We start from the raw sequence: 15,856 nt of genomic DNA on the forward strand, positions 1-15,856 counted from the left end.
AAATAACGGTTTTGGTTCTCACACACACTTCACATACAGACCAAACAAAAGAATTGATTTCCTTAACTGAGAAGGTTCATCCTCTACCTTTCCTTTGCAGAAGAGCGAGGAAGATATTGGCTCTGCAATAAGGTCCTCCAGCTTTGAGACCATCTCTGGGGACCCGGAGCTGTCTCTGCTAGATGAGGTAATAACTGATAGCTGCAAAGAAAAAGAAATATATTTACCTTTAATTCCCACTAATTTGACATGTAATATATTTGTTTGTGTAAGGAACGATGTCTCTGTGTTCCTATGTCTGCAGTATTTCAAAGAGTGTCAGAGAAGAGGAAGCCAGCCTGGCCCATTTCTTCACCTCCTTCATATCCTCCCTTCTGGGAGCCCACAATCTAATCACCCTGTAAGGCACTAGTTCTCAACCTTCCTAAGGGTGTGGCCATCTGATGACCTATCTCATGTTGTGGTGAACCTGCACAGGACATTTTTTCCCTTGCTATTTGATAACTGTCATTTTTCACGTCTTATGAATTATCATGTCTATATCTATGTTTTCAGAAGGTGTTAGGTGAACCCCGTGAAAGACAGTCTTAGGTTTTCCAAATGGGTCACTAACCACCTGTTGAGAACCACTATTTTCATGGGTATGTGATAGTAAATTAGACTATGGAGACAAAAATCAGAAAGGGAGCTCTTTGAATCAGAAAAGAAACCACACACAAATAAAGAGAGTAAACGTTAGAGAATCATGCAGTAGATAATGTCAACAGGAACCTACCAAACACTCTTGTATGACTTCAGTGGATTTATTTTAGGGGTGGAAATGTTTTGAATGCATTCTTTCTGTGCACTCTGTTTGTGGTCTGCCCACTGACATCCAGGGGCGCTTTGGATCCCCTGGCACTGCAGTTCCAGAAGGTTCTCAGCCAAGATGTTGGTTCTGTGAATCAAAGCCAGAGCCTCTGCCCCAGCAAAAAGTGGTAAACCCTGCTGAGTCATCTTTCCAGAACCCAGAATCAATATGTTTCTTATGCACCTGTTCATAAGCAAAGACCAATATGTCCTTTGTATAAACGATGAGTCAGCTTTCAGGGTGGTTGCCAAAATTTTATACCCTAGGCCTCATCAGCCTGCTGGTATGAAACATTGAAATGCAGAGAACTTATAGGCAGGAAGAACATGAATAGGAGGTGGTCTTGTTGGTACACTCCTCTAATCTGTGCACTCATAACGCAGAGGACACTGGTCTCTTTGAGTTCAAGGATAACCTGCTCTCAATTTATTTGGTGAATGGGAAAAGGCAAGAAACTGTTTGCCACAGCAGAAGTGTGCAGGTGCAAGGATAATTTTTAGGAGTTGTTTCAATCCTCTCACCATTTCAATCTCGGGGTTCAATTGGAAGTGTCAGTCATGCTGGCAAGTGCCTTTATGACATTAGCCATTAGGTGGCCTTAATATATATGCTTTGAATGTAAATATATCAGCATTAATACACACTCCACAAAATACAAAAGAAATTGATACAATACACTAGCACACCAATGCCAGCAGATCACTCTGCATGCAGGCATAATGACCCGGGATCCATCCCAGAAAACACAATTACCAGCAAATTGCTTGACTACGAACGATGTGTTGAAAATACACGGTAAAAGATCATTAGACATTTTTCGCATTTTACTTCCAGCAATGAAACTCAGATCCACCTATCACATGCCAGAACAAAAGCGACCTCAAAGAAACTGAGCAAAAGAGAGTGAAACACTTTTCTTCTGTTCTGATTTGAATTTTGGTATTCATAATTTAAAGGAACCCAGCACAGCCTCTTTTGTGTCAGAAGACGGCTTCAGTTGAAAAAAAAGCAAATAACGGTTTTGGTTCTCACACACACTTCACATACAGACCAAACAAAAGAATTGATTTCCTTAACTGAGAAGGTTCATCCTCTACCTTTCCTTTGCAGAAGAGCGAGGAAGATATTGGCTCTGCAATAAGGTCCTCCAGCTTTGAGACCATCTCTGGGGACCCGGAGCTGTCTCTGCTAGATGAGGTAATAACTGATAGCTGCAAAGAAAAAGAAATATATTTACCTTTAATTCCCACTAATTTGACATGTAATATATTTGTTTGTGTAAGGAACGATGTCTCTGTGTTCCTATGTCTGCAGTATTTCAAAGAGTGTCAGAGAAGAGGAAGCCAGCCTGGCCCATTTCTTCACCTCCTTCATATCCTCCCTTCTGGGAGCCCACAATCTAATCACCCTGTAAGGCACTAGTTCTCAACCTTCCTAAGGGTGTGGCCATCTGATGACCTATCTCATGTTGTGGTGAACCTGCACAGGACATTTTTTCCCTTGCTATTTGATAACTGTCATTTTTCACGTCTTATGAATTATCATGTCTATATCTATGTTTTCAGAAGGTGTTAGGTGAACCCCGTGAAAGACAGTCTTAGGTTTTCCAAATGGGTCACTAACCACCTGTTGAGAACCACTATTTTCATGGGTATGTGATAGTAAATTAGACTCTGGAGACAAAAATCAGAAAGGGAGCTCTTTGAATCAGAAAAGAAACCACACACAAATAAAGAGAGTAAACGTTAGAGAATCATGCAGTAGATAATGTCAACAGGAACCTACCAAACACTCTTGTATGACTTCAGTGGATTTATTTTAGGGGTGGAAATGTTTTGAATGCATTCTTTCTGTGCACTCTGTTTGTGGTCTGCCCACTGACATCCAGGGGCGCTTTGGATCCCCTGGCACTGCAGTTCCAGAAGGTTCTCAGCCAAGATGTTGGTTCTGTGAATCAAAGCCAGAGCCTCTGCCCCAGCAAAAAGTGGTAAACCCTGCTGAGTCATCTTTCCAGACCCCAGAATCAATATGTTTCTTATGCACCTGTTCATAAGCAAAGACCAATATGTCCTTTGTATAAACGATGAGTCAGCTTTCAGGGTGGTTGCCAAAATTTTATACCCTAGGCCTCATCAGCCTGCTGGTATGAAACATTGAAATGCAGAGAACTTATAGGCAGGAAGAACATGAATAGGAGGTGGTCTTGTTGGTACACTCCTCTAATCTGTGCACTCATAACGCAGAGGACACTGGTCTCTTTGAGTTCAAGGATAACCTGTTCTCAATTTATTTGGTGAATGGGAAAAGGCAAGAAACTGTTTGCCACAGCAGAAGTGTGCAGGTGCAAGGATAATTTTTAGGAGTTGTTTCTATCCTCTCAACCGTTCAATCTCAGGGTTCAATTGGAAGTGTCAGTCATGCTGGCAAGTGCCTTTATGACATTAGCCATTAGGTGGCCTTAATATATATGCTTTGAATGTAAATATATCAGCATTAATACACACTCCACAAAATACAAAAGAAATTGATACAATACACTAGCACACCAATGCCAGCAGATCACTCTGCATGCAGGCATAATGACCCGGGATCCATCCCAGAAAACACAATTACCAGCAAATTGCTTGACTACGAACGATGTGTTGAAAATACACGGTAAAAGATCATTAGACATTTTTCCAATTTTACTTCCAGCAATGAAACTCAGATCCACCTATCACATGCCAGAACAAAAGCGACCTCAAAGAAACTGAGCAAAAGAGAGTGAAACACTTTTCTTCTGTTCTGTTTTGAATTTTGGTATTCATAAATTAAAGGAACCCAGCACAGCCTCTTTTGTGTCAGAAGACGGCTTCATTTGAAAAAAAAGCAAATAACGGTTTTGGTTCTCACACACACTTCACATACAGACCAAACAAAAGAATTGATTTCCTTAACTGAGAAGGTTCATCCTCTACCTTTCCTTTGCAGAAGAGCGAGGAAGATATTGGCTCTGCAATAAGGTCCTCCAGCTTTGAGACCATCTCTGGGGACCCGGAGCTGTCTCTGCTAGATGAGGTAATAACTGATAGCTGCAAAGAAAAAGAAATATATTTACCTTTAATTCCCACTAATTTGACATGTAATATATTTGTTTGTGTAAGGAACGATGTCTCTGTGTTCCTATGTCTGCAGTATTTCAAAGAGTGTCAGAGAAGAGGAAGCCAGCCTGGCCCATTTCTTCACCTCCTTCATATCCTCCCTTCTGGGAGCCCACAATCTAATCACCCTGTAAGGCACTAGTTCTCAACCTTCCTAAGGGTGTGGCCATCTGATGACCTATCTCATGTTGTGGTGAACCTGCACAGGACATTTTTTCCCTTGCTATTTGATAACTGTCATTTTTCACGTCTTATGAATTATCATGTCTATATCTATGTTTTCAGAAGGTGTTAGGTGAACCCCGTGAAAGACAGTCTTAGGTTTTCCAAATGGGTCACTAACCACCTGTTGAGAACCACTATTTTCATGGGTATGTGATAGTAAATTAGACTATGGAGACAAAAATCAGAAAGGGAGCTCTTTGAATCAGAAAAGAAACCACACACAAATAAAGAGAGTAAACGTTAGAGAATCATGCAGTAGATAATGTCAACAGGAACCTACCAAACACTCTTGTATGACTTCAGTGGATTTATTTTAGGGGTGGAAATGTTTTGAATGCATTCTTTCTGTGCACTCTGTTTGTGGTCTGCCCACTGACATCCAGGGGCGCTTTGGATCCCCTGGCACTGCAGTTCCAGAAGGTTCTCAGCCAAGATGTTGGTTCTGTGAATCAAAGCCAGAGCCTCTGCCCCAGCAAAAAGTGGTAAACCCTGCTGAGTCATCTTTCCAGAACCCAGAATCAATATGTTTCTTATGCACCTGTTCATAAGCAAAGACCAATATGTCCTTTGTATAAACGATGAGTCAGCTTTCAGGGTGGTTGCCAAAATTTTATACCCTAGGCCTCATCAGCCTGCTGGTATGAAACATTGAAATGCAGAGAACTTATAGGCAGGAAGAACATGAATAGGAGGTGGTCTTGTTGGTACACTCCTCTAATCTGTGCACTCATAACGCAGAGGACACTGGTCTCTTTGAGTTCAAGGATAACCTGCTCTCAATTTATTTGGTGAATGGGAAAAGGCAAGAAACTGTTTGCCACAGCAGAAGTGTGCAGGTGCAAGGATAATTTTTAGGAGTTGTTTCAATCCTCTCACCATTTCAATCTCGGGGTTCAATTGGAAGTGTCAGTCATGCTGGCAAGTGCCTTTATGACATTAGCCATTAGGTGGCCTTAATATATATGCTTTGAATGTAAATATATCAGCATTAATACACACTCCACAAAATACAAAAGAAATTGATACAATACACTAGCACACCAATGCCAGCAGATCACTCTGCATGCAGGCATAATGACCCGGGATCCATCCCAGAAAACACAATTACCAGCAAATTGCTTGACTACGAACGATGTGTTGAAAATACACGGTAAAAGATCATTAGACATTTTTCGCATTTTACTTCCAGCAATGAAACTCAGATCCACCTATCACATGCCAGAACAAAAGCGACCTCAAAGAAACTGAGCAAAAGAGAGTGAAACACTTTTCTTCTGTTCTGTTTTGAATTTTGGTATTCATAATTTAAAGGAACCCAGCACAGCCTCTTTTGTGTCAGAAGACGGCTTCAGTTGAAAAAAAAGCAAATAACGGTTTTGGTTCTCACACACACTTCACATACAGACCAAACAAAAGAATTGATTTCCTTAACTGAGAAGGTTCATCCTCTACCTTTCCTTTGCAGAAGAGCGAGGAAGATATTGGCTCTGCAATAAGGTCCTCCAGCTTTGAGACCATCTCTGGGGACCCGGAGCTGTCTCTGCTAGATGAGGTAATAACTGATAGCTGCAAAGAAAAAGAAATATATTTACCTTTAATTCCCACTAATTTGACATGTAATATATTTGTTTGTGTAAGGAACGATGTCTCTGTGTTCCTATGTCTGCAGTATTTCAAAGAGTGTCAGAGAAGAGGAAGCCAGCCTGGCCCATTTCTTCACCTCCTTCATATCCTCCCTTCTGGGAGCCCACAATCTAATCACCCTGTAAGGCACTAGTTCTCAACCTTCCTAAGGGTGTGGCCATCTGATGACCTATCTCATGTTGTGGTGAACCTGCACAGGACATTTTTTCCCTTGCTATTTGATAACTGTCATTTTTCACGTCTTATGAATTATCATGTCTATATCTATGTTTTCAGAAGGTGTTAGGTGAACCCCGTGAAAGACAGTCTTAGGTTTTCCAAATGGGTCACTAACCACCTGTTGAGAACCACTATTTTCATGGGTATGTGATAGTAAATTAGACTATGGAGACAAAAATCAGAAAGGGAGCTCTTTGAATCAGAAAAGAAACCACACACAAATAAAGAGAGTAAACGTAAGAGAATCATGCAGTAGATAATGTCAACAGGAACCTACCAAACACTCTTGTATGACTTCAGTGGATTTATTTTAGGGGTGGAAATGTTTTGAATGCATTCTTTCTGTGCACTCTGTTTGTGGTCTGCCCACTGACATCCAGGGGCGCTTTGGATCCCCTGGCACTGCAGTTCCAGAAGGTTCTCAGCCAAGATGTTGGTTCTGTGAATCAAAGCCAGAGCCTCTGCCCCAGCAAAAAGTGGTAAACCCTGCTGAGTCATCTTTCCAGACCCCAGAATCAATATGTTTCTTATGCACCTGTTCATAAGCAAAGACCGATATGTCCTTTGTATAAACGATGAGTCAGCTTTCAGGGTGGTTGCCAAAATTTTATACCCTAGGCCTCATCAGCCTGCTGGTATGAAACATTGAAATGCAGAGAACTTATAGGCAGGAAGAACATGAATAGGAGGTGGTCTTGTTGGTACACTCCTCTAATCTGTGCACTCATAACGCAGAGGACACTGGTCTCTTTGAGTTCAAGGATAACCTGCTCTCAATTTATTTGGTGAATGGGAAAAGGCAAGAAACTGTTTGCCACAGCAGAAGTGTGCAGGTGCAAGGATAATTTTTAGGAGTTGTTTCGATCCTCTCACCATTTCAATCTCGGGGTTCAATTGGAAGTGTCAGTCATGCTGGCAAGTGCCTTTATGACATTAGCCATTTGGTGGCCTTAATATATATGCTTTGAATGTAAATATATCAGCATTAATACACACTCCACAAAATACAAAAGAAATTGATACAATACACTAGCACACCAATGCCAGCAGATCACTCTGCATGCAGGCATAATGACCCGGGATCCATCCCAGAAAACACAATTACCAGCAAATTGCTTGACTACGAACGATGTGTTGAAAATACACGGTAAAAGATCATTAGACATTTTTCGCATTTTACTTCCAGCAATGAAACTCAGATCCACCTATCACATGCCAGAACAAAAGCGACCTCAAAGAAACTGAGCAAAAGAGAGTGAAACACTTTTCTTCTGTTCTGTTTTGAATTTTGGTATTCATAATTTAAAGGAACCCAGCACAGCCTCTTTTGTGTCAGAAGACGGCTTCATTTGAAAAAAAAGCAAATAACGGTTTTGGTTCTCACACACACTTCACATACAGACCAAACAAAAGAATTGATTTCCTTAACTGAGAAGGTTCATCCTCTACCTTTCCTTTGCAGAAGAGCGAGGAAGATATTGGCTCTGCAATAAGGTCCTCCAGCTTTGAGACCATCTCTGGGGACCCGGAGCTGTCTCTGCTAGATGAGGTAATAACTGATAGCTGCAAAGAAAAAGAAATATATTTACCTTTAATTCCCACTAATTTGACATGTAATATATTTGTTTGTGTAAGGAACGATGTCTCTGTGTTCCTATGTCTGCAGTATTTCAAAGAGTGTCAGAGAAGAGGAAGCCAGCCTGGCCCATTTCTTCACCTCCTTCATATCCTCCCTTCTGGGAGCCCACAATCTAATCACCCTGTAAGGCACTAGTTCTCAACCTTTCTAAGGGTGTGGCCATCTGTTGACCTATCTCATGTTGTGGTGAACCTGCACAGGACATTTTTTCCCTTGCTATTTGATAACTGTCATTTTTCACGTCTTATGAATTATCATGTCTATATCTATGTTTTCAGAAGGTGTTAGGTGAACCCCGTGAAAGACAGTCTTAGGTTTTCCAAATGGGTCACTAACCACCTGTTGAGAACCACTATTTTCATGGGTATGTGATAGTAAATTAGACTCTGGAGACAAAAATCAGAAAGGGAGCTCTTTGAATCAGAAAAGAAACCACACACAAATAAAGAGAGTAAACGTTAGAGAATCATGCAGTAGATAATGTCAACAGGAACCTACCAAACACTCTTGTATGACTTCAGTGGATTTATTTTAGGGGTGGAAATGTTTTGAATGCATTCTTTCTGTGCACTCTGTTTGTGGTCTGCCCACTGACATCCAGGGGCGCTTTGGATCCCCTGGCACTGCAGTTCCAGAAGGTTCTCAGCCAAGATGTTGGTTCTGTGAATCAAAGCCAGAGCCTCTGCCCCAGCAAAAAGTGGTAAACCCTGCTGAGTCATCTTTCCAGACCCCAGAATCAATATGTTTCTTATGCACCTGTTCATAAGCAAAGACCGATATGTCCTTTGTATATACGATGAGTCAGCTTTCAGGGTGGTTGCCAAAATTTTATACCCTAGGCCTCATCAGCCTGCTGGTATGAAACATTGAAATGCAGAGAACTTATAGGCAGGAAGAACATGAATAGGAGGTGGTCTTGTTGGTACACTCCTCTAATCTGTGCACTCATAACGCAGAGGACACTGGTCTCTTTGAGTTCAAGGATAACCTGTTCTCAATTTATTTGTTGAATGGGAAAAGGCAAGAAACTGTTTGCCACAGCAGAAGTGTGCAGGTGCAAGGATAATTTTTAGGAGTTGTTTCTATCCTCTCACCCTTTCAATCTCAGGGTTCAATTGGAAGTGTCAGTCATGCTGGCAAGTGCCTTTATGACATTAGCCATTAGGTGGCCTTAATATATATGCTTTGAATGTAAATATATCAGCATTAATACACACTCCACAAAATACAAAAGAAATTGATACAATACACTAGCACACCAATGCCAGCAGATCACTCTGCATGCAGGCATAATGACCCGGGATCCATCCCAGAAAACACAATTACCAGCAAACTGCTTGACTACGAACGATGTGTTGAAAATACACGGTAAAAGATCATTAGACATTTTTCGCATTTTACTTCCAGCAATGAAACTCAGATCCACCTATCACATGCCAGAACAAAAGCGACCTCAAAGAAACTGAGCAAAAGAGAGTGAAACACTTTTCTTCTGTTCTGTTTTGAATTTTGGTATTCATAATTTAAAGGAACCCAGCACAGCCTCTTTTGTGTCAGAAGACGGCTTCATTTGAAAAAAAAGCAAATAACGGTTTTGGTTCTCACACACACTTCACATACAGACCAAACAAAAGAATTGATTTCCTTAACTGAGAAGGTTCATCCTCTACCTTTCCTTTGCAGAAGAGCGAGGAAGATATTGGCTCTGCAATAAGGTCCTCCAGCTTTGAGACCATCTCTGGGGACCCGGAGCTGTCTCTGCTAGATGAGGTAATAACTGATAGCTGCAAAGAAAAAGAAATATATTTACCTTTAATTCCCACTAATTTGACATGTAATATATTTGTTTGTGTAAGGAACGATGTCTCTGTGTTCCTATGTCTGCAGTATTTCAAAGAGTGTCAGAGAAGAGGAAGCCAGCCTGGCCCATTTCTTCACCTCCTTCATATCCTCCCTTCTGGGAGCCCACAATCTAATCACCCTGTAAGGCACTAGTTCTCAACCTTCCTAAGGGTGTGGCCATCTGATGACCTATCTCATGTTGTGGTGAACCTGCACAGGACATTTTTTCCCTTGCTATTTGATAACTGTCATTTTTCACGTCTTATGAATTATCATGTCTATATCTATGTTTTCAGAAGGTGTTAGGTGAACCCCGTGAAAGACAGTCTTAGGTTTTCCAAATGGGTCACTAACCACCTGTTGAGAACCACTATTTTCATGGGTATGTGATAGTAAATTAGACTCTGGAGACAAAAATCAGAAAGGGAGCTCTTTGAATCAGAAAAGAAACCACACACAAATAAAGAGAGTAAACGTTAGAGAATCATGCAGTAGATAATGTCAACAGGAACCTACCAAACACTCTTGTATGACTTCAGTGGATTTATTTTAGGGGTGGAAATGTTTTGAATGCATTCTTTCTGTGCACTCTGTTTGTGGTCTGCCCACTGACATCCAGGGGCGCTTTGGATCCCCTGGCACTGCAGTTCCAGAAGGTTCTCAGCCAAGATGTTGGTTCTGTGAATCAAAGCCAGAGCCTCTGCCCCAGCAAAAAGTGGTAAACCCTGCTGAGTCATCTTTCCAGACCCCAGAATCAATATGTTTCTTATGCACCTGTTCATAAGCAAAGACCAATATGTCCTTTGTATAAACGATGAGTCAGCTTTCAGGGTGGTTGCCAAAATTTTATACCCTAGGCCTCATCAGCCTGCTGGTATGAAACATTGAAATGCAGAGAACTTATAGGCAGGAAGAACATGAATAGGAGGTGGTCTTGTTGGTACACTCCTCTAATCTGTGCACTCATAACGCAGAGGACACTGGTCTCTTTGAGTTCAAGGATAACCTGTTCTCAATTTATTTGGTGAATGGGAAAAGGCAAGAAACTGTTTGCCACAGCAGAAGTGTGCAGGTGCAAGGATAATTTTTAGGAGTTGTTTCTATCCTCTCACCATTTCAATCTCAGGGTTCAATTGGAAGTGTCAGTCATGCTGGCAAGTGCCTTTATGACATTAGCCATTTGGTGGCCTTAATATATATGCTTTGAATGTAAATATATCAGCATTAATACACACTCCACAAAATACAAAAGAAATTGATACAATACACTAGCACACCAATGCCAGCAGATCACTCTGCATGCAGGCATAATGACCCGGGATCCATCCCAGAAAACACAATTACCAGCAAACTGCTTGACTACGAACGATGTGTTGAAAATACACGGTAAAAGATCATTAGACATTTTTCGCATTTTACTTCCAGCAATGAAACTCAGATCCACCTATCACATGCCAGAACAAAAGCGACCTCAAAGAAACTGAGCAAAAGAGAGTGAAACACTTTTCTTCTGTTCTGTTTTGAATTTTGGTATTCATAATTTAAAGGAACCCAGCACAGCCTCTTTTGTGTCAGAAGACGGCTTCATTTGAAAAAAAAGCAAATAACGGTTTTGGTTCTCACACACACTTCACATACAGACCAAACAAAAGAATTGATTTCCTTAACTGAGAAGGTTCATCCTCTACCTTTCCTTTGCAGAAGAGCGAGGAAGATATTGGCTCTGCAATAAGGTCCTCCAGCTTTGAGACCATCTCTGGGGACCCGGAGCTGTCTCTGCTAGATGAGGTAATAACTGATAGCTGCAAAGAAAAAGAAATATATTTACCTTTAATTCCCACTAATTTGACATGTAATATATTTGTTTGTGTAAGGAACGATGTCTCTGTGTTCCTATGTCTGCAGTATTTCAAAGAGTGTCAGAGAAGAGGAAGCCAGCCTGGCCCATTTCTTCACCTCCTTCATATCCTCCCTTCTGGGAGCCCACAATCTAATCACCCTGTAAGGCACTAGTTCTCAACCTTTCTAAGGGTGTGGCCATCTGTTGACCTATCTCATGTTGTGGTGAACCTGCACAGGACATTTTTTCCCTTGCTATTTGATAACTGTCATTTTTCACGTCTTATGAATTATCATGTCTATATCTATGTTTTCAGAAGGTGTTAGGTGAACCCCGTGAAAGACAGTCTTAGGTTTTCCAAATGGGTCACTAACCACCTGTTGAGAACCACTATTTTCATGGGTATGTGATAGTAAATTAGACTCTGGAGACAAAAATCAGAAAGGGAGCTCTTTGAATCAGAAAAGAAACCACACACAAATAAAGAGAGTAAACGTTAGAGAATCATGCAGTAGATAATGTCAACAGGAACCTACCAAACACTCTTGTATGACTTCAGTGGATTTATTTTAGGGGTGGAAATGTTTTGAATGCATTCTTTCTGTGCACTCTGTTTGTGGTCTGCCCACTGACATCCAGGGGCGCTTTGGATCCCCTGGCACTGCAGTTCCAGAAGGTTCTCAGCCAAGATGTTGGTTCTGTGAATCAAAGCCAGAGCCTCTGCCCCAGCAAAAAGTGGTAAACCCTGCTGAGTCATCTTTCCAGACCCCAGAATCAATATGTTTCTTATGCACCTGTTCATAAGCAAAGACCGATATGTCCTTTGTATAAACGATGAGTCAGCTTTCAGGGTGGTTGCCAAAATTTTATACCCTAGGCCTCATCAGCCTGCTGGTATGAAACATTGAAATGCAGAGAACTTATAGGCAGGAAGAACATGAATAGGAGGTGGTCTTGTTGGTACACTCCTCTAATCTGTGCACTCATAAGTCAGAGGACACTGGTCTCTTTGAGTTCAAGGATAACCTGTTCTCAATTTATTTGGTGAATGGGAAAAGGCAAGAAACTGTTTGCCACAGCAGAAGTGTGCAGGTGCAAGGATAATTTTTAGGAGTTGTTTCTATCCTCTCACCATTTCAATCTCAGGGTTCAATTGGAAGTGTCAGTCATGCTGGCAAGTGCCTTTATGACATTAGCCATTAGGTGGCCTTAATATATATGCTTTGAATGTAAATATATCAGCATTAATACACACTCCACAAAATACAAAAGAAATTGATACAATACACTAGCACACCAATGCCAGCAGATCACTCTGCATGCAGGCATAATGACCCGGGATCCATCCCAGAAAACACAATTACCAGCAAATTGCTTGACTACGAACGATGTGTTGAAAATACACGGTAAAAGATCATTAGACATTTTTCGCATTTTACTTCCAGCAATGAAACTCAGATCCACCTATCACATGCCAGAACAAAAGCGACCTCAAAGAAACTGAGCAAAAGAGAGTGAAACACTTTTCTTCTGTTCTGTTTTGAATTTTGGTATTCATAATTTAAAGGAACCCAGCACAGCCTCTTTTGTGTCAGAAGACGGCTTCATTAGAAAAAAAATCAAATAACGGTTTTGGTTCTCACACACACTTCACATACAGACCAAACAAAAGAATTGATTTCCTTAACTGAGAAGGTTCATCCTCTACCTTTCCTTTGCAGAAGAGCAAGGAAGATATTGGCTCTGCAATAAGGTCCTCCAGCTTTGAGACCATCTCTGGGGACCCGGAGCTGTCTCTGCTAGATGAGGTAATAACTGATAGCTGCAAAGAAAAAGAAATATATTTACCTTTAATTCCCACTAATTTGACATGTAATATATTTGTTTGTGTAAGGAACGATGTCTCTGTGTTCCTATGTCTGCAGTATTTCAAAGAGTGTCAGAGAAGAGGAAGCCAGCCTGGCCCATTTCTTCACCTCCTTCATATCCTCCCTTCTGGGAGCCCACAATCTAATCACCCTGTAAGGCACTAGTTCTCAACCTTCCTAAGGGTGTGGCCATCTGATGACCTATCTCATGTTGTGGTGAACCTGCACAGGACATTTTTTCCCTTGCTATTTGATAACTGTCATTTTTCACGTCTTATGAATTATCATGTCTATATCTATGTTTTCAGAAGGTGTTAGGTGAACCCCGTGAAAGACAGTCTTAGGTTTTCCAAATGGGTCACTAACCACCTGTTGAGAACCACTATTTTCATGGGTATGTGATAGTAAATTAGACTCTGGAGACAAAAATCAGAAAGGGAGCTCTTTGAATCAGAAAAGAAACCACACACAAATAAAGAGAGTAAACGTTAGAGAATCATGCAGTAGATAATGTCAACAGGAACCTACCAAACACTCTTGTATGACTTCAGTGGATTTATTTTAGGGGTGGAAATGTTTTGAATGCATTCTTTCTGTGCACTCTGTTTGTGGTCTGCCCACTGACATCCAGGGGCGCTTTGGATCCCCTGGCACTGCAGTTCCAGAAGGTTCTCAGCCAAGATGTTGGTTCTGTGAATCAAAGCCAGAGCCTCTGCCCCAGCAAAAAGTGGTAAACCCTGCTGAGTCATCTTTCCAGACCCCAGAATCAATATGTTTCTTATGCACCTGTTCATAAGCAAAGACCGATATGTCCTTTGTATAAACGATGAGTCAGCTTTCAGGGTGGTTGCCAAAATTTTATACCCTAGGCCTCATCAGCCTGCTGGTATGAAACATTGAAATGCAGAGAACTTATAGGCAGGAAGAACATGAATAGGAGGTGGTCTTGTTGGTACACTCCTCTAATCTGTGCACTCATAACGCAGAGGACACTGGTCTCTTTGAGTTCAAGGATAACCTGTTCTCAATTTATTTGGTGAATGGGAAAAGGCAAGAAACTGTTTGCCACAGCAGAAGTGTGCAGGTGCAAGGATAATTTTTAGGAGTTGTTTCTATCCTCTCACCATTTCAATCTCAGGGTTCAATTGGAAGTGTCAGTCATGCTGGCAAGTGCCTTTATGACATTAGCCATTTGGTGGCCTTAATATATATGCTTTGAATGTAAATATATCAGCATTAATACACACTCCACAAAATACAAAAGAAATTGATACAATACACTAGCACACCAATGCCAGCAGATCACTCTGCATGCAGGCATAATGACCCGGGATCCATCCCAGAAAACACAATTACCAGCAAACTGCTTGACTACTAACGATGTGTTGAAAATACACGGTAAAAGATCATTAGACATTTTTCGCATTTTACTTCCAGCAATGAAACTCAGATCCACCTATCACATGCCAGAACAAAAGCGACCTCAAAGAAACTGAGCAAAAGAGAGTGAAACACTTTTCTTCTGTTCTGTTTTGAATTTTGGTATTCATAATTTAAAGGAACCCAGCACAGCCTCTTTTGTGTCAGAAGACGGCTTCATTTGAAAAAAAAGCAAATAACGGTTTTGGTTCTCACACACACTTCACATACAGACCAAACAAAAGAATTGATTTCCTTAACTGAGAAGGTTCATCCTCTACCTTTCCTTTGCAGAAGAGCGAGGAAGATATTGGCTCTGCAATAAGGTCCTCCAGCTTTGAGACCATCTCTGGGGACCCGGAGCTGTCTCTGCTAGATGAGGTAATAACTGATAGCTGCAAAGAAAAAGAAATATATTTACCTTTAATTCCCACTAATTTGACATGTAATATATTTGTTTGTGTAAGGAACGATGTCTCTGTGTTCCCATGTCTGCAGTATTTCAAAGAGTGTCAGAGAAGAGGAAGCCAGCCTGGCCCATTTCTTCACCTCCTTCATATCCTCCCTTCTGGGAGCCCACAATCTAATCACCCTGTAAGGCACTAGTTCTCAACCTTCCTAAGGGTGTGGCCATCTGATGACCTATCTCATGTTGTGGTGAACCTGCACAGGACATTTTTTCCCTTGCTATTTGATAACTGTCATTTTTCACGTCTTATGAATTATCATGTCTATATCTATGTTTTCAGAAGGTGTTAGGTGAACCCCGTGAAAGACAGTCTTAGGTTTTCCAAATGGGTCACTAACCACCTGTTGAGAACCACTATTTTCATGGGTATGTGATAGTAAATTAGACTCTGGAGACAAAAATCAGAAAGGGAGCTCTTTGAATCAGAAAAGAAACCACACACAAATAAAGAGAGTAAACGTTAGAGAATCATGCAGTAGATAATGTCAACAGGAACCTACCAAACACTCTTGTATGACTTCAGTGGATTTATTTTAGGGGTGGAAATGTTTTGAATGCATTCTTTCTGTGCACTCTGTTTGTGGTCTGCCCACTGACATCCAGGGGCGCTTTGGATCCCCTGGCACTGCAGTTCCAGAAGGTTCTCAGCCAAGATGTTGGTTCTGTGAATCAAAGCCAGAGCCTCTGCCCCAGCAAAAAGT

At 41.2% G+C, this 15,856-nt stretch overlaps 1 protein-coding gene across 1 annotated transcript in view; it reads left to right on the plus strand.

Moving 5' to 3' along the window:
* Window positions 1-15,856, plus strand: part of LOC143270293 (uncharacterized) — a 539,180-nt gene that overhangs the window by 282,262 nt on the left and 241,062 nt on the right. The window contains exons 31-39 of the mRNA XM_076559691.1: window positions 101-187; window positions 1,961-2,047; window positions 3,821-3,907; window positions 5,681-5,767; window positions 7,541-7,627; window positions 9,401-9,487; window positions 11,261-11,347; window positions 13,121-13,207; window positions 14,981-15,067. Of these exons, the coding sequence (XP_076415806.1) occupies window positions 101-187; window positions 1,961-2,047; window positions 3,821-3,907; window positions 5,681-5,767; window positions 7,541-7,627; window positions 9,401-9,487; window positions 11,261-11,347; window positions 13,121-13,207; window positions 14,981-15,067 (783 nt within the window). The remainder of the gene's footprint in view (window positions 1-100; window positions 188-1,960; window positions 2,048-3,820; window positions 3,908-5,680; window positions 5,768-7,540; window positions 7,628-9,400; window positions 9,488-11,260; window positions 11,348-13,120; window positions 13,208-14,980; window positions 15,068-15,856) is intronic.

The sequence above is a fragment of the Peromyscus maniculatus genome, chromosome 22, assembly GCF_049852395.1.
Source record: "Peromyscus maniculatus bairdii isolate BWxNUB_F1_BW_parent chromosome 22, HU_Pman_BW_mat_3.1, whole genome shotgun sequence".
Lineage (NCBI taxonomy): Eukaryota > Metazoa > Chordata > Mammalia > Rodentia > Cricetidae > Peromyscus > Peromyscus maniculatus.